Source organism: Belonocnema kinseyi, chromosome 7 (genome assembly GCF_010883055.1).
Source record: "Belonocnema kinseyi isolate 2016_QV_RU_SX_M_011 chromosome 7, B_treatae_v1, whole genome shotgun sequence".
Classification (NCBI taxonomy): domain Eukaryota; kingdom Metazoa; phylum Arthropoda; class Insecta; order Hymenoptera; family Cynipidae; genus Belonocnema; species Belonocnema kinseyi.
The window spans coordinates 43,017,360-43,036,759 of NC_046663.1; the positions used below are offsets into that span (position 1 = coordinate 43,017,360).

General features: G+C 27.9%; 1 protein-coding gene across 6 annotated transcripts in view; it reads right to left on the reverse strand.

Moving 5' to 3' along the window:
- The window catches only part of LOC117175794 (la-related protein Larp4B-like), a 39,410-nt gene extending 21,056 nt beyond the window's left edge, over positions 1-18,354 (reverse strand). For 2 of the 6 annotated variants that reach the window (XM_033365542.1, XM_033365537.1), the window contains exons 1-6: positions 18,285-18,354; positions 13,894-14,260; positions 5,211-5,460; positions 1,084-1,224; positions 754-981; positions 489-634 (exon numbers count right to left, since the gene is read on the reverse strand). In XM_033365542.1, coding sequence (XP_033221433.1) covers positions 489-634; positions 754-981; positions 1,084-1,224; positions 5,211-5,460; positions 13,894-14,249 — 1,121 coding nt within the window. In that variant the 5' untranslated portion in view covers positions 14,250-14,260; positions 18,285-18,354. The other 4 variants (XM_033365540.1, XM_033365541.1, XM_033365539.1 and 1 more) reach the window with 4 other exon arrangements.
- Between the last annotated feature and the right edge of the window lie 1,046 nt (positions 18,355-19,400).

Sequence of the window (19,400 nt, forward strand, 5' to 3'; positions counted from 1 at the left end):
AACAAAAGATAAATTATATCTTCACGAATAACAAAATGTTCAACAGCACGATTTTTTCTAAATGAGATGTTTCTTTCATAATAGGCTAAAAGATTAAAATTTCTCGTCTTATTTTGATAAAATTACTGTTTTAAAGGAGAGAGAAAAAAAGAATACTTAAATTTCAAGGTTTTCGTGAAAAAATCAAGGAGATTTCAAGGTTTTCAAGGTTTAAAAAAATGCAAGGAGTGTTCCAGGTTTTAAAAGTCTCTAGGCACCCTCTAATTGGAAACTTAGAAAAAATGACAAAAAGCGCTAATTATAAAATAAAGAGAAATCTCCCGATACAATATTTCTCTCCCGACTTTCTCCCGGGTGGATGGCCACCCTGATCATTGTTAATCAACATTATATTGCAATTTAAACCAAAATTAAGCACGCTCTCGAAAAAAATCCCTGATTTCAATGAAAAAAAATATATATATAAAATCCTGATATTTTTCCCTTACCTGTTTCTTTGATTGTATCTTGTGTTGTGTGGTTTGTACGTTGTGTGCGGCGTGATACCATTCATGGTGAACATGGTAGTCACATCGAAATAAGCTGGACTCGCTGCTCCCCAAGGCATCATTCCAGCTGGATAGAACGGTTGATGCTAAAATGGTCGAGGTGAAAAAAAAATACAAATAGTTAAAATAGAAAATTCGTACTAAACAAAAATAAATAAAAATAAATAAATAAAAGAGTTATTATCTTTTGCAAAAAATTACTTACGTAGACGTGGACTTGATTGGCATATGGCGGCATAGTAGTTTGTGGCATTGTAGTGCCATTTGTGTAAAGAAATCGTTGCGGATTGGGAGGATAAGTTCCGGGATCGTAGACAGCAGGTGGCGGTGGTGGAGTTCGATATCCATTCTTTATTCCACCGACTCCTGTGACTGCCGGCATCGGTAGCCTGTTCATTGGTTTAGCTTTGATGCGCGCCATGATTGGCTTTCCCTAGAATACCCCGATCAATTATTGAATACATAACGCCAGACTGTCCACAAAGCAGAATAAAATCAAAAAAATTCAACAACTCATCATCTTTATTCAATTTACCTGAAACTCCCGCACTTCTTCCCGTAAAAACCTATAGGCCTTTTGAGCATCTTCGTCGGATTCAAAGGTTACATACCAGGAGCTATTATGCGCAAACTCACACGAAATAAACCTTGGACATCCTTCTCCTGAGAATAAATTCTGCAAGGAGAAATCGCAAAATTGTATCATATTCAAACAATCGATAAGAGATCTTCCATAAACTACGTAACCAATTTTGGGCAATTTTGGAAAATTCATCACTTTATTTGATAATGCACAAATTTTTTAGTTGAAAATTTGTCTTTTTTCGTAGAAAATTCATCCTTTTTGTTTAAAATTTAAGAATTCCAGTTGAAGATTTATCATTTAAACTGAAAATATTGAACTGTTCCAATTGAATATTTGATCATTTTATTTAAAAATTCATCTTTTTCGTTGAACACAAACTTTTTTAATTGACAATTTAACTATTCCATTTTTGGTTGAAAATGTATCTTTTTTGTTTAAAATTTAACTATTCCAGTTGATGATTTATCATTATATTTGAAAATTCATCAGTTTTGTTAAAAGTGGATATTTTTAGTTGAAATTCATCTCTTTGGTCTAAAATTCATCTTTTTGTTTTAAAATTAATCTGTTCCAGTTAATTATTTATTATCTTAGTTAAAAATGTATCGCTTTGGTTTAAAATAGTTTTTTTTTTGTGAGGAAAAATTTTTTTTAATGAAAATGTGACTATTCCATTTTTTGTTGAAAACTTATATTTTTCAGTTCAAAATGTATCTATTTGGTTAATAATTGATCTTTTTTAGTTAGAAATTCAACTATTTGGTTGAGAATTCATGTACTTTGTTGAAAAATCGTATTTTTTAAAATAAAAAATTCATCTTTTTGGTTAGAAATGCAAAGATTTGGTTGAAAATTCAATTATTTTACTCGAAAAGTTAAAAATTTAAAAGGGTTTATATTGAACTTAATATAGAACTATGAAAAATTTTATCCGGAAAAATTTGAGGATTTGAGTAGACACCCTGGTAAAACCCGATTTTACATTTTTACTGACATTTTTTTGTGTTTACACGAATCAAGGTACCAATATTATTCCGATATTATCTACGTTACCGTGTGGTGAATTATAAAGTTCGGTAATAAATCAACAATTAAAATAAAAAAAATTATTTTCAGAGTAGGTGTTAAAATGTGCCTAATTGTATTTGATATGACAGTTAATCCTTTCAAGCAAAAATGACGCATTTCTATACAAAACAGTTGATTTATCAAAGAAAAAATGGAACATTTTGATAACAATGTTAATTTTATACTACAAAAGACGAATTTCCAACAAAATACAAGAACTTTCAACCCAAAAGTTGAACTTTCAACGAAACTAGAATAATTTTTAACAAAGAAACGAATTTTTAATAAAATAATCCAGTTTTTAAAAATAGTTGATTTTTTAAATGAGAATGAACCATTTTTGACCAAAAATGGAATAGGTAAATATTCAATTACCAAGGTAATTTTTCAACAACAGAAAAAGGAATATTAGACAAAATAATTCAACTTCCATCCAGTGAGATGAATTTTTAACTAAAAATTTGAGTCGTCCACCAAAAAATGCATTTTTAAGAAAGTAGTTAAACTTTAGCATGTAGTTCTTAAATTTGATACCCAAAAACGCATTTTTAAACAACAAGATTAATTTTCTACGGAAAAAACGAACTTTTAAAAAAATTTAGGAATTTTCAACGAAAAAGTTGAATTTTTAACTAAAAAAGATACATTTCATAACAAAAACACTAATTTTTAATAAAATTCAACGATTATCAACTTAAGAGTTTAATTTTCGACTAAAAAAGATGACTTTTTAAAGAAAAAGATTAATTTACTATCTAAGAGACGATTTTTTAAAAAAGATAATCAAGAATTCTCAACCAAAAAGTTGAATTGTCAACTAAAAAAATGACTTTTTAAACAAAAATATTAAGTTATTACCAAAAAAGACGAATTTTCAATAAAATTCAAAAATATTCAACCAAAAAGTTCAATTTTTAAGAAAGAAACAAAAAATTTTCCTAATTTTTAAGAAAGTAGTTCTACTTTAAACCGTAGTTGTTGATTTTTTAAAGCAAAAAGATTCATTTTTAAAAGGATAAAGTAATTTACTAAAAAAGACAAATTTTAGATAAAAATCAAGAATTCTGAACCAAAAAGTGAAATTTTGAGCTAAAATAGAAGAATTTTTAAGCGAAAAGATTAATTTAATACCAAAGAGACCAATTTTAATAAAATCTAGGAATTCTGAATAAAAATGTTGAATTTTCAACTAAAAAAAGAAGAATTTTTTAACAAAAAAATAAATTTTTAACCAAAATGATGAATTTTTAAACAAAAAGATTAATTTAATACCAAAACAGACGAATTATCAATAAAATTCAAGAATTCTCAAGCAAAAAGTTGAATTTTCAACTAAAAAAGAAGAAATAAAAAAAAACGATTAATTTACTACAAATAAAAAAAAAGGAATTTTCAATAAAATTCAAGAATTCTCAATCAAAAAGTTGAATTGTATAGGAAAGAATTTTTTTTATTTTTAAAAAAGTTGTTCAACTTTAAAACCTAGTTGTTGAATTTTTAACCAAAAAGATGAATTTTCAACCAAAATGATGAATTTTTAAACAAAACAGATGAATTATCAATAAAATTAGAGAATTCTCAAGCAAAAGGATCATTTTTTAATTAGAAAGATGAATTTTGAAACAAAAAGATTAACTTATTACAAAAAAAAAGAATTTTCAATAAAATTCAAAAATATTCAACCAAAAAGTTCAATTTTTAAGAAAGAAACAAACATTTTTGTTAATTTTAAAGAAAGTTGTTCAACTTTAAAACCTAGTTGTTGAATTTTTAACGAAAAAAATAAAATTTTAACCAAAATGATGAATTTCTAAATAAAAAGATTAATTTAATACCAAAACAAACGAATTTTCAATGAAATTTAGGAATTTTCAACCAAAAAGTTGAATTTTCAACTTAAAAAAACAATGAATTTTTAAACAAAAAGATTAATTTACTACTAAAGACGAATTTTTAACAATATTTAAGAAATCTGGAACAAAAATAAAAAGATTAATTTACTGCCAAAAAAGACGAATTATCAATAAGATTCAGGAATTCTCAAACAAAAAGCTGAATTTTCAAATAAAAAATATAATTTTTGAAACAAAAAGATTAATTTACTACCAAAACAGACGATATTTGAATAAAATTCAGGAATTTTCAACCAAAAAGTTTAATTTTCAACTAAAAAGGATGAATTTTCAAACCGAAAAATTAATTACCTACAAAAAAAAAACAAGTTTTCAACAAAGTTTAAGGATTCTCAACCAAAAAGGATGAATTTTTAAACCGAAAAATTAATTTACAACAAAAAAAGAGACAAATTTTCAATAAAAATCAAGGCTTAATTTAATACCAAAAAACCAGATTTTTAATAAAATGCAAGAATTCTGAAATAAAATGTTGAATTTTCAACTGAAAAGGAAAACTTTTTAAACAAAAAGATTAATTTACTACAAGGAAAAAGAGGAATTTTCAATAAAATTTAAGAATTCTCAACCGAAAGGTTGAATTTTTAAGAATGATTTAAAAAATTTTTTTAAAGAAAGTTGTTCAACTTTATAACCTAGTTTGTTGAATTTTTAACCAAAAAGATGAATTTTTAAAGAAAAGGATTAATTTAATGACAATACAGATGAATTATTAATAAAATTCAAGAATTCTCAAGAAAAAAGTTGAATCTTCAACTAGAAGGCTGAATTTCTAAACTAAAAAAATTAATTTACTACTAAAAAGACGAATTTTTAACAATATTTAAAAAGTTGACTTTTTTAAACTAAAATAAAAGAATTTGTAAACAAAAAGATTAATTTTCTACCAAAAACATTCATCTGGAAACGTACGAAAAACGTTACCCATAGGTACTTTCAGAAACAAAAATTTCTCTAAGTTCTAAAGGGTTGATATACGTGTTACGTTCCTTGGACTGTTATACCCCCCCCCCCCTAAAAAGTGATAACGTAGTTTATGGACAATCGCTAAGAGAGCGAGAGCAAAAATTCATAAGAACCTTGAGAAAAACTAACCTTTACATCCTCCAAGGGAGTGTTATCCGGAATTTCTCGTAAGATAACTATACAACGTTTGTGATTGGGCCTGACTTTTTGACCCTCCTCGTCCACTTGCACGTTAGGAGACTCTCGAAGCACCTCCGTGATTAACTTTATGTCCTTGGTCAGCTTTTTCACTTGGTTAAAGTTCGCAACCGTCCATATCGGCACATATTGATCATTATCCATTTGTGATAATAAATATGTATCATTAGCTAAATTCTCTCTAGAAAAGAAAGTTTTTCGTTATACTCTGGTTAGAAGATGTAAAAAAAACGTCGGATTGAAACGTATTCAGAAGTATTCAACTTTGAATGTGTACACTGTACAGGGTGCCGATTCGGTGAACGATTCCAAATTCCCGATTTTTCCCGATCAAGTTTCCAGCTGTAATTTTTTCAAGTACGAAGCCATTCAAATATTTCGTATTTTTCAAAACAATTTTGATTTTAGAAAGCCTTGACAAACGTTATTACAAGACAATCCTAAAGAAATTAACTTTATCGAATAGTTACGTAATTAAATAATACTCTAAAAACGTAATTATTAATTACAGTAAAAAACCTGAACTTTTTAAGTAAAAATATTGCATTTTCAACACGGTAAATGAATTTCTAACCAAATAGTTACATTTTAAATCCAAAAATTAATTAATTTTCTACTAAAAAGACGAAATTTGAGCAAAAAAAGTTGAATTCTGTAATAAAGAAGATAAGCTTTCAACCAAAAATAGAAGTTAGATTTTCAGTTAAAAAAATTAATTTTCCACAAAAAAAAAGGAATATTCAATCAAATTCAAGAATTTTAAACAAAAATGATTAATATTCATTAATATATATTAATATTAACATATATATTTCAATTAAGAAATTTTCAACAAAAGTGAAATATCTTCAAATAAAAGGATGAACTTTCAAACAACAAGATTAGTTTTCAAAACAGAAGACGAATTTTCTACCAAAAAAAGATGATTTTTTGACAAATACTTGAATTTTCAACTAAATACAAATTTTCAAAGAAATAGTTGAAATTTCAACTAAAAATTAACTTTTTAAATTGAAAATTCATTTTTTTTTTGTTGTAGAAATTTATTGCTTGTTTAAAAATTTATAATTTGGTCGTGGAAAGTCAACTGAAAGCTTTTTTGCATTAAAACTCAACCATACATTCAGTTTTTTTTCTTTTATAAAAATTGATCTGTTTTGGATAAAAATGTAACTATCTGGTACAGGATTCAACAATTTTGTTAGTCATTCTCTTTGGTCAAAAATTCGTCTTTCTGGATTGAAAATTCAATTATTTTTCGCAGAAACTTATTTTTTTTTTAATTCATTTGATCGTGACAAGTCACTGAAATATTTTTTGACCGAAAATTCAACTATTTTTTCCAAAATTTATCTTTTTTGATTAAAAAATTCATCTGTTCTAGTAGAAATGTCTTTTTTTTTTAATGAAAATGCAACTTTTTTGAACAAATTATTCTTCTTTGCTTCAGTAGTCAGCTCTTTAGTTTGAAAGATTTGATTGAATCACTTTGTTAAGAAATAATAATTTTTTTCTTGAACACTTATATTTTTAGTTGAAGGTTAATCTCTTTGCTTGAAAGTTGAACTATTTTGTTCAAAAATAATATTTTTTAATTGAAAATTCAACTATTTGCGTAAGAGTTTAACTACATTGTTAAACAAAGTTTGGTTTAAAATTAATTTTTTAACTAAAAGTGTAACTTTTGCATTTTTTAAGAATGATTTTTTTCAGTTGAAAATTCTCTTTTTTTTTCATACCAAAATCATTTTCATGGTTTAAAATTTCATGTTCGTTGGGTAAAAATGCATCATGTCCATAGATAATTAATTTTTTGCTCATATTAAGTCATATTTTTGGTTCGAAAATTCAAATTTTGCAGAGAAAATTCGTTTTTTGGCTTGAAGGTTAAAAAAATTTATTGAAGGGAATTCAAAGAAATTTGATGAAATGTCTGAGAATTCAAGGTATAGTAAAATACTTCAGGGTCAATTAAATGAAAACTTTAAAAAAATTAAAGAATCCATTGAATTAAGTAGAATTTAGAAGAATTAAAGTGAATTAAAAAATTCAAGAGAATTCGAGGGAATTTATAAGAATTCAAGGCGAATTAAAAAAAATCAAATCACTTCAAATTTTTGAACCCCTAATGATTTCTAACCAAAAAAGTGACTGATGAATACAAAACTATTCCAAAGAATTTTAATTAAGTGGGAAAATTTTAATAAAAAATCGAGAAAATCAAATTATTTCAGTAAAATTTAAGCGAACATAGAAGAATTTAAGGGAAATGAGAAGAATTCGAAGAGATTCGCAAAAAAACTGAATTTAAAAATTAATCAAGTGAATTAAAAACAATTCAAAAATATGAAAAAATTCTTTGAATTCAGTAAGTTTGAAATGAGTACAGAAAAATTGAAAGGACATTTAAAATAATTTGCTGAAATGCTTATAAATTTAAGGTGGATTTATAAGACTTCAAGACGAATTAAAAAAAATTAATCTATTGATTTGAGTAAAATTAAGTGAATTTAAAAGAATTCAGGATAAATTATTAAAAATTTAAGGCGAATTTCAAAAAATATTTGAAAATCTCTTCAAATTCTACGAAATATCTCACTTCTTGTGAAATCAGTTAAACAAATTTTTGTGTAATTAAATTTAGAAAAATTCAAGATATTTGAAAAAATTAAAAGAATTTCAAGGAATATAAAAAAATGCAGGGTGAATTGCAAAAAATATTTTAAGATCTCTAGAAATCTTTAAAACCCTACAAAATAATAAATCTTGGATGTCTCCCGAATTCCTGGAAAATGTATTAAAATACATTGAAAGCTTTAAAATCCCTTCAAATCACTGAAATCACTGTAAATTTGATAAAATTCTTTACAAATATTTCAAACGTTTTGAAATTCCTTCAAATTAATAATTAATAGAAACTAATTTTCAATTTTTCTGTGAAATGTTTTATCTTTCTAATTTAAATCTTAAAGTACAGTTTCATTTTAAAAATCATTAATTAATTTATATTTACAGCTGATCAACTAAAAATGCTTTAATCCAGTCTTCGATTTCAAACGCTTTTTATTATTAGTTTTTTCTGTCTAAAACTGCATTAAAAATTTTTGTTAAATTAAAATGTACGCTTAAAAATTAAAACCTAAAATGGAAAAGTTTTAAATTGAAAGATTTTCGAATTATGCATTCACGGTGGCAGTTTTAATCGAAGAGATAAATTTCCGGTCATTTCACGGTTCGCAAACATTTTTCACGTACAATGAAGTTTAAAAAATCGAACATTAAAGCTAAACCATTTTCCATTTGAAGTAATAAAAACTGAGCTGCAAATGAAAGCACTTAAAGTGGAACTCTTGAATTTTGAACTAAAATCAATCAATGAACTTTAACAATTTCAAAATTATATTATTTTAAAGAATTTTCAGCTAGAAACATTAAAAATTAGAAGTTCAATTATTTTAATTTTAAATAGTTTAAACATTCTTGAAAAGCTTCAAAATTCTATTTCAAAATATTAAGAAATATAAAATTTGTTTAAATTTGACATTTTTTCAGAACTTCTAAATATCTTTTAAAATTAATTTTTTCCTACAATTTTTAGGAATTCCTGAAATTTAAAAAAAATGTCCTTAAAATTTCGATGTATAAAGAATAATTGCACAGTTAACATTTGTAAAAGAAATTTGAGTAATTTTAAGAGATATTAAGAAGTTTTTAAAGGATTCAAAATTAACTTAAAACTTGAAATGATAGAATGATGAATGAAATTGTTTTGTGACAATTTAAAAAAAATGTAAAAACTTCCAAATATCAATAATTTAACTTAAAAATGAAATAATTATTCTTTTTCTTAATTCAAAGATTTTTAATTGAATGGGTCAAAAATTGAATATTTTAGACTGAAACAATATTTGAAATTCAATAAAAGCCTTTAATTACGAAAATATTACTATGAAGTTGTTTTTAAGTAGAAAATAATTTACAATAAAGTTTTCAATCAGACGTTCACATAGTTTAAATGACTAAGATTTTCAAATTGAAACCGTTTCATATTCAAAGTTCAGATCTGGAAATTCTTAAAATTTGAACTGATTTAAAATCGTTTTGTCAAATAAATTATTTATTGTTTACGTGTTAATACTTAAAGTACAGATCCAACCAATTTTTGAAAATTTATTTATTAAATAAACATGTTTTTTATCAAAAATTTCCAACTTCAAACGTTTTTAATGTTTAATTAGTCAAGTCTTCAAGACGACATTTTAAAATTGTTTAAATTGAAAATTTAAGCTTAAAAATAAAATTTTTTTATTGAAAATTTGTTAAGTTAAAGATTGTTCAATTACGAATTGTAAACTGAGTAATAGCATAATTTAAAAAGATAACAGTTCAACTAATTTTTTTTTTTTTTTTAATGTTGAAATGGAATTTCGACAGATTTTTCTTACAAAAATATTTAACATTTCCGACAAAAAGATTATTTTTTATTGTAATTTCCCGATCTCAAAATATTATCGATCATTTCCCGGTCCAGCGGCCAACCTGCGCATTCTAAACTGAATACAGGGTAACCTTTTTAATCGAAGAAAAAAATTGCCGGTCATTTCCCGGTTCACAAACATTTTTCCCGGTCAATCAAATTTGTAAAATCGAACTCTATTCTAAACATTATTCCGTTTAAACTAATAAAAAATAATAATAAAATTAAAGCATTCAAAGCGGAACTCTTGAATTTTAAACTTTTTCAATTGAAATTTAAAAGTTTTTCAATTCAAAAATTTTATATTGAAATGCTCAATAATTTACACGTATAAACTTAAAAACTCAGCATTTTTTAACATTCATAAATTATAAAGTTCGAAGAATTTAGAATGAGTTTAAAAATAAAAATCCACGTTAACATTTTCAATGCTCTGAATTGAAAAATTAATCAATGAACTTTAAAAATTGTCAAAATTATATTATTAAGTTATTTTAGGTTAGAAACATTAAAAATTCAATTTTTTTTCAACCTCAAAATTCTTAAATTAGAAGATAAATTATTTTCATTTCAAATCGTGTAAGTAACCTTGAAAACCTTTAAAATTTCCTTTAAAAATATTGAGAAATCTAAAAGTTATTACAAATTTTTTTAATTAATTGACTTTTCCTACAATTTTGAGAAAATCCTGCGAATTTAAGAAAATTTTCTTAAAATTTGGATTTATAAATAACAATAGAACACTTATTATTTGTAGACAAAATGTTTAAGCTATCTATAATGTAGCATTTTTAAAGTCAAAGATTTTCGAATAGCGCATTGTAAACCGAATGATATCATAATTGAAAAAAATATCAATTTTACTAATTATTCTTAAAACTCTTGAAATCGAACGTGCACAGATTTTTCTTATGAAAATTTGTAAAACTCTCGGTTTTCCGGTCCGACGGCCACCCTATGACTGATATCATAATTATATCATAATAATTAATTCCCAGTTTCTCGGACTCATGAAGCCAAATTTTTCAAAATATATTGTTTAAAAAAATAGTTTAAACAATTATTGCTAAATTTGCAATATATTGCAAAAATCATGTAAAACAATATAAACAAAGTTGAAATTAACGCACGAAAAAACCCTTTAGTTTACATATGTTGTATTTGTATTATTATTCATTTTCTTACAGACGTTAAAAGCCTTATTAAGATGTAATAAAGATTATGAAAAATTAATTACTTAGTCATATGGTTGTAACAAAATGTATTTTAAATATAAAATATATTGCTTCGGACATCTTTTATCCAGTAGAATTAGATTTTAGAATTTATTTTGCAAAATAATTCAAATTAGCAATAATTTAATTTAAAAAATTGTTTAAACAAATTTATTTTGCAAAACTAATGGCAAATATAAAATCAGCTATGCCTCAAACTCCTTAAATTTTATATTTTTATCTAGTTCATGACCCGAAATCTTATATTCACGAAAGGGTTATAAGGTTAAATTTAAAAAAAACTTAATTTCGTCATATTTTGTTTAGAAAAAATGTTTAAACAAATTACTTTTAAAAACTTGGCTTCGTGAGTCTATTTGCAATTCAATTACAAACATTTCTGGCTGCATCAGAGTGGCCGTTTTAATCGACGAAATAAATTCTCGGTTTTTTCCCGGTTCGCAAACATTTTTCACGGCCAATGCGATTAAAAAAATGGAACACGAAAGCTAAAAAAAATTCCACTTGAGGTAATAAAAACGGAGCTGCAAATGAAAGCACGTAGAAATGTTAAATTTCGAAATTTTAAGATCGAAATTTAAAAGTTTTTAATTAAAAAATGTATTCAAATATGCTCAATAATTTACGCGCATAAAATTGAAGGTAGTAACATTTTTCAATAATAATATATATAAATCCGCGTTATCATTTTCAATTCTCTAAATTAAAAAATCAATCAATGCACTTCAAAATTTTCAAAATTATATAATTTTAAAGGAATTTTAAGCTAGAAACATCAAATATTGAAAAGATTTTAACTGAACACTTCTTAAATTAAAAATTCAATTATTTTCTTTTTAAATAGTTTAAAGATGCATGGAAAGCTTCAAAGTCTTGAGAAATCTAGAAGTTGTTTTAAATTTGTTTTAAATATAAAATGATTTTGGAAATTTTTTCAGAACTTCTAAATATCTGTCAAAATTAAATGAATTTTCTACAATTTTCAGAAAACCCTGCAAATTTGATAAAATTTCTTTACAATTTGGATGTATAAATAACATTCGAACATATATTATTTGTAGGCGAAATTTGTGTAATTTTAAGAGATATGTAGAAGTTTTGAAAATATTCAAAACTTAATGTAAAACTTGAAATGATAGTCTAATATAAAACAAAATGTAGATTTTCGCAGATTATAAGAAAACATTCTAAGATTTGCTTGATAATTTTTAATATTTCTAAAACTCCTAAATATCTCTTAAAATTACTCAAATTTTTTCTACAAATGTTCGTTTGCAAATTATACATCAAAATTTAAAAATTTCACTTACAAATTAAGCATTTTTCAAAGACAACATTTAAAATTGTAACGTTCAAAGTTCAAAGGCTCTTCGAAATTGTAACGATTCTAGGCTTTCTATGTCAAACAATTCAGTTAAAAATTCTTTACTTTTAAATATTTAGTTTCAATTTACTTGTCTCAAATAAAAATTCAAATATTGCTAAATATTGAATAATTAATCTTTTTTTTTTTAATAAGAAATTTCAAATTTAATGGGTTAAAAATTGAATATTTCAGGCTGAAACAATCTTATAAAGTAATAAAACTCTTTAATTAAGAATATATTATTATGAGGTTATTTTTAAGTTGAAAATAGTTTATAAACTTTCAGTTACACGTTCACATTTGTTTAATGACTAAGACATTGAAATTCAAACCGTTCAAGTTTTAACGGTAAAATCTGAAAATTCTTAAATTTTGAACTGGTTTAAAATCGTCTTTGTTCACTTTTTATTACTTGAAGTACAGAAAAATTTCTTTATTTATTAAATAAAAATGTTTTTTATCCAAAATTTTCAACATTAAAGGCATTTATTTTTTATTTATTCTAGTCTTTAAGGGGATGTTCTACTTAGAAAATTGTCGATTTTACCAGTTTTAGGTACCCCCGGCTTTTTTTCTAGAATAATAAATATTTTGTCTTAAAAATTTGGGAAATTATAGCGAACATGCTAACAGACGTCCCCACACGCTTTTTTGTGTTTTTTTTTATCAAAAAATTGTTGATATTGCTGACAACGTGCGTGTATTTTTCTGGTTATGTGTGTTACAATTCACCCGAGTGTTACTTCCAAACTACACAATATTTTTGGCCGAAAACTTTGGACTTACAAATAAACATAGTAACCAATCTCCCGGAACTAACCTTGTTTGCAGACAATCAAACAAGTTTATTTCATAAATAATTTCCAGATTATCGGAAAGACAGAGATGAAAAACGACGTAACCTCAAAATCATGCATATGCCTAAAGTTTTTATTTAGCACAATAAATTTTTTTTGTTATTATCCCTCAAAAAAGAGTCCGGGGACGTCCGTTATGATATTTTATAGCATCTCCGAATTCAGTTTTTAAACATTTTCATTTTTGTGGAAAAAAAGCCGGGGAAACTGTAAGTATCACATGCCCTTAATAAAGCATTTAAAAATTCTTTAAATTAAACATGTAAGCTTAGAAATACAAATTTTAAATGGAAAATTTGTAAAGTAAAAAATTTGTAATTACGCATTGTAACCTAAATAATAGCATAATTAAAAAACATAACAATTCCACTAAAAACGAACGTGGACAGATTTTTCTTCGACAAATTTGTAAAATTCCCGGGCAAAACAAAAATTCACAGTAATTTCCCGGTCTCAAAAAAATTCCCGGCCACCCTGTGAATTTTGTTTGACTTGGTTAAGATTTGCGACCTGTAGATGGTTTTGAACGAAATTATTGCTCTATCCCCAATGTGCAGCGGCCACCCTGATTTTACCGGGATCAGAAGTAAATTCGCGGTTTTTAAATTAAACCTCCTGGTCTTTCCCGGTCAAGTTGCCACCCCGGTGTAGGAGACTAAAGTGCGGATGGAGAACCCACCTGGAGAAGTAATATTCGAGTTGAGAAGAGAGCATCTGTTTAAGTTGTTCTAGGGGTATGCCTGGTACAGTAAGGTCGGCCATTTGGCCGGTTGGTGCCGAAACGTCGCCAAGATTTGGGATATCCACTGGACTGTATCCAACAGCAGCTCCCATACCCATGGCGAGTTGGGGTGCGGATTCCAAGCTGCCGACACCCGCGTCGAGCATCAATTCGCCGCCGCTCGGTCCTCCGTTCATGACGCCGTAATCTAAACCGGAAGCACTGTTCCCAACTGCACCCCCAACCATGCTGAGTGTTTCAGGGGAGGCTGCGTAAACCGCCCCTGGTGGGAGCTTCCCAATGTCCCCATTCATGTACACGTACCCTGCGAAAAACAAAACAACCAAAATTAGTACCTTCCAACCCACGTGGTGGGCTGACTCCTTTTCTGCCTTGACAACAGTCTCCACTCTGAGGCTTGCATGAGTGCTTGGAGAACAAGGGTTCTCGACTCACATTTTCTAATCTAGGGTTAAAAGCGAAACCACATTCCATCTCGATCTTGCAAACATCGATCCCCAATTGGTTTTCATATGCTACAACAGAAATTCAGGGTTGTTACAGAAGTCGGATTTCTAAATTTCAGGACATTTCCAGCTCTTCCAGGTCAACTTCCAGAAAAATTAGATTCAAAATTTGAAAGCCAATCAACTTTAAAACATACTGTTTGCAGAATAATTATTGTACACTATCGGCGGTAATAGTATACATGCCTGCCTTATGAGCTTTTGCTAAAGTGCGTTAATTATTATAATATTAACATTAACATTTTTCCCTCATAATAGCGCAGAAGGTAAATAGATTCAGTGTCTAATACGCAAACGCTGGAGACAGAATGTCAATTTTATAAAAAAATATGGAAAAAAATTCAAATTCGGATTTTTTCGAAAAATAACTGCGGAAATATGTACCATTTTTCAAAGTTCCGGAGCTCATTTTAAAGCAAGTCGAGAGTATTTTGTTAGATTGTTGAGATATTTTATGAACTGTGGTCCTAAATTCTGCACTAGGGTCAAACTTTGTTTAAAAAAGTAGCAAAATTTGACATTTTTCGACTTTTTGCACCAAATTCCACCCTAGAGTAAAATCTAAGGAGACTTTTTTTTAAATATCTTAACAATTTAGCAAAATGCAATAGAGACTTGTTATTAAAATAAGCCAAACAACAATCAAATACGATCATTACTTCTGGAGGTATTCTAATTTCCCGAAAATATTGAAATTGTACGTTTTTTAAAAATATCTTTTTATCAAATTTATATTTTGTCTTCCACTTGGGCTGAGTAGATCCAGAATTTTATTATCTCATGTGCTATGAACATAAAAATGAATGTCAATCTTATATAAATGAGCCACTTTAGCAAAAGATAAAAAAATAAGTTTCTGGATAATTTCTGTTCGATTATTATTTCATTATAAACAAAGTTTTTAAATATAATAAAAAAAAGATCAATATGCAATAGTAATTCTTAAGAATTTCTAAAATAGGCAGAAAAGTGCAAAATTATTACAATACTTTAAAACGAAATGTCAGTAAAAATTGCCCGGCTCTTTTTCAAAATTCTATGACTTTTCCAGATTCTGTAGCAACCCTGAAATTTTAAATTCTTGGACAAGTCTTGAGTGTCCTGGAAAATTTGGAAAGGTCGGGTTAATACTGCAAGTATCTTAATTGATTTTTGCATTAAAGAGTATTCGAAAATGATGACAAATTCGTATCATAATTTAATATTTCTGTTATTGATATATTATTGTTATATTATATGATTTGGTTAAAAAATTAATCTTTTTTGGGTTAAAAATTCAATTACTTCGGTATAAAAATCGTTTTTTAGTCAAAAACTAATTTTGGAAACGAAATTTTTGGATTTTCAAAATTGAAAATGTAACTGAACCATGTTTTCTTGAAAAACTACTAATTTTTTATTAGAAAACTCATTTATTTGGTTGAAAACTCCTCTTTTTGGGTTTAAAATTAAACTTTTTGTAGAAAGTTATATTTTTGTTATAAAATTCAACAATGTTGCCGGGAATTAAGATTTTTTAAATGAATATTCATATTTAGGTTCTTTCAAAAATGTATCTCTCATCGTAGAAAGTTCAACTTTTTAGGTAACAAATGGAAATCTGATTGAAAAGAATTTTTGTGATTTGAAAATGTAACTGTTTTACTGAAAATTCGTTTTTCTTTGGTAAAAATTACATTTTTCACTGAAAATATCACATTACATTTTTGTTGAAAATTTTATATATTTTTTTTTGCTTGAAAATTCAACCAATTAATTGAAAGTGGAAATATATTTTTAAAAATTCATTTTTTGTTGAGGACTTATCATTTTAGTGGAAAAAAAGTTTTTCTTTTTCAAAAATTTAACTATTTTGTTGAAAACTCATCTTTTTGGGTTGAAAAAATAACATTTTTTATAGAAAATTAGTTTGTTGCTTTAAAATTCAACATTATTGCTGGGAATTAACTGTTTTGACAAAAATTCATATTTTGGGTTTCAAACATCAACTGTTTGAATGAAAATTAATTTTGTCATTTGAAAATTCGTTGTTCTTTGGTTAAAAATTAATTGTTTTGCTGAAAAAGCAACTATTCCGTTTTTGGTTGAAAATTTTATCTTTTTTTGGTTGAAAATTCAATTAATTAATTGAAATAATCACGCAAACAGCTGAAGTAAAAACTAATTATTTTTAAATTTTATCATGATTTTATATTTTTTAATTGATATAATTGTAATAAGGCATTTTACGACATTTTTAAATTGATATGAGGTTATGTTTGGTAGCTCTGATCAGCTTTGAAAATTCGGAATACTTTTTAGTGCAAGCTTTCTTCCCTGGAGTATTATAGACAAACCTACACTGTAAAAATGCGATGTGAAATTCCACTATTGGAAATAAAATACCAGTAATTTATAGTGTAAAATTGCAGTTTTTCTTCTAAAATTTTTGTAAAATTCCTTTAAAAATTAAGATAAATTCACAAGAAATCTGTAAAACTCCGTAAAAATCTGTAAAACATTCCAAGCCGGGACGAAAATTTACATGGTATTTTGTACAGTGTAAAATTACTTAGTAGTAGCCCAACATCACTTCACGGATAAACACTTTTTCTAACAGAATAATGTAAACAGTCAAAAAAAAAGAATGTCATTTACGTGGTAAACACGAGAATTCGTAAGGGAGTTGGATACACAATCTTTTGAATAAATATCAGTTTCGGTTACGATTGAAGCAAATATTTTAAAAACTGTTAACAAGTTTTTGATGCGTTCAAAGTGACTTTTACAAATTGTGCATCAAAGAATAAATTTTCCTAAGGAGATAGTTTCTAGGTCAGAGAAGAACCATGTAACAGGGTAGAAATTAGAACTGATACCTGGTTGAAATGACTGCACGAACCATGAGGAAAATTTGGTGGTTATGTGGAGTTGGTAGATTTAATGTGAATGTCACTTAACAATATTGTTGAAATGGAGCACTTGGCTGATGCAATCTAGGAATGTCGAGGAGCGTAATATATTAGAGCATGCACAAGAAGGAATACAGTACTTGGAAGCAAGAGATGATATGACGCAGGTCAGTGGTAAATTCGCGGGGTTGATCTCTCCCTGTCCATCCCTCTCGTATGGGGGGTTCGTTACACAAACGCAAAAACGGAGTGTCGAAATATTTCTCAGATTAGCAGATAGATTCACAATAAATCCCGAAAGAACTGCTGGCGGCCAAAAGGGAATTTCGGAACACGACCGGTTATCAGCGCGGCGTGTACAATTTCGCGGTAGAGCGCGATAAGTCAAGAGCGAGGTTCTGTATCGGAGTGGGCACACCACATGCTAGGAGTTGCCTCAGCAAGGAAAGGACTCGGGCTCGTTCTTGCAGGTTGCACTAGGTCCCATTGACGGAGCTCGTCGGTGATAGTCGCGCAATGGAAAGTGAGAATTTTGAAAGGGCAAGATATGCAATATGTTGGATGCGACTAGCCAAATATAGAGTGAGACATTGGCCGGGCCAGCAACGATCGCGCACGCAGCCTCACACGACTGACAACCGTTTTAACAGGACTCCGAAATCCTAAAACCGAGGTTAACGAGTTCACCGGACGTCTGGTGACCGATCACGAACCTGAGTGATGTGCTAGCGGCAGCTTCGTTACTGGCTTGTACACGAGACTGGAAAAGATCGTGGGGCCAGGCAGAGCACGGTGAACGGATACGCACCCTTAATCCGCCCAAACTCAAAAACCAAATTCAAAATCAAAATTTCTCCGACAAGAGCACCCACAAGCGTGTCTCTTTTAGCGATGCTAAAAACGGCGATCGTTAATTTCGTTAAAGCCTTACCGAGAAGAAGATTCAACTCAACACAAATTCTCAAGGAAACTACAAAATGGCCGACACAGAAAGGCACACGCAGGTATGCAGGTTAAAGCGGTTTTTGCGCCATCTTTTGGGACCGGCGTAGAACTACCAAATACCGCGCAATTTTTGAATTTTTGTCGTTTCCTTATCTCTGCATTTTGTACTCCTTTCCATGGCAGTTACAAAGTGTGTGTAAAATTGCAACGGCATTGCATCGAAACCAGCGCGAGCGTCTCTTTGATGCTGGGAGAACATTTTTTTAACACCCATAAGCATTACTTTCGTGTTAATCTCGTATCGGTGACCGGATGACTCATAAGTTTTCACTATTTCCCTACCACCAACTACCGCACAATATTGTCTCGGTGCACAAGTATCTAAGAGATATTCTCAAGAATTTCAAACGGTCGGAACACACGTGTATGATTTTTTTAATTTTGCAGCATCATTTTATTGTTTTGACGCCCCCACTGTGTTCCAAAAATATTCGCGTCGATTTTCCACGTGTTACTTACCTTTGTATGCACTATACTCGTAAAAATTCAGCAATGTCGAGTATTGTGAGTATTGTGAGAACTGCAAGCGGCGGTCAATTTCGGGGCCCCCTCTCCTAAATTCATCTAATCGGGTAAAACCGGAAAGATAGCGTGTATCTTTACCACGAATTTTGGAAGTTGTTGGTAGAGAAAGCATTGTCAATAAATGCCAACAAATAGACTATGTTTGAAAAAATCTCCGATACCTAAATGCATTTTAATATTTCATTTATTTATTTTAAAGGTAATCATAAGTTGTGATATCAAAAAAATAAAGCCAATTACGAATAGTCGAAAGTTTATAAATAGGAGTGTTGTTTAATAAAATAAATTATTTTGATATTTTTTTTTGGCTACAGGTGAGGGAAAACCTTAGTCAGGAAATTTTGGTTAATTGACGATTGAAGTTAATTTTATTAATTTGTTGAACCTTCAACTTTTTTTAAAAGAAAGTAATGATTTTTTGCATCTTGATTGAAAATTATAACTTTTTGGTTGAAATGTTGTAGTTGAATCCAAGGATTTTTTTTTTATTTAAAATCTTTTTTATTGAAATATCAAC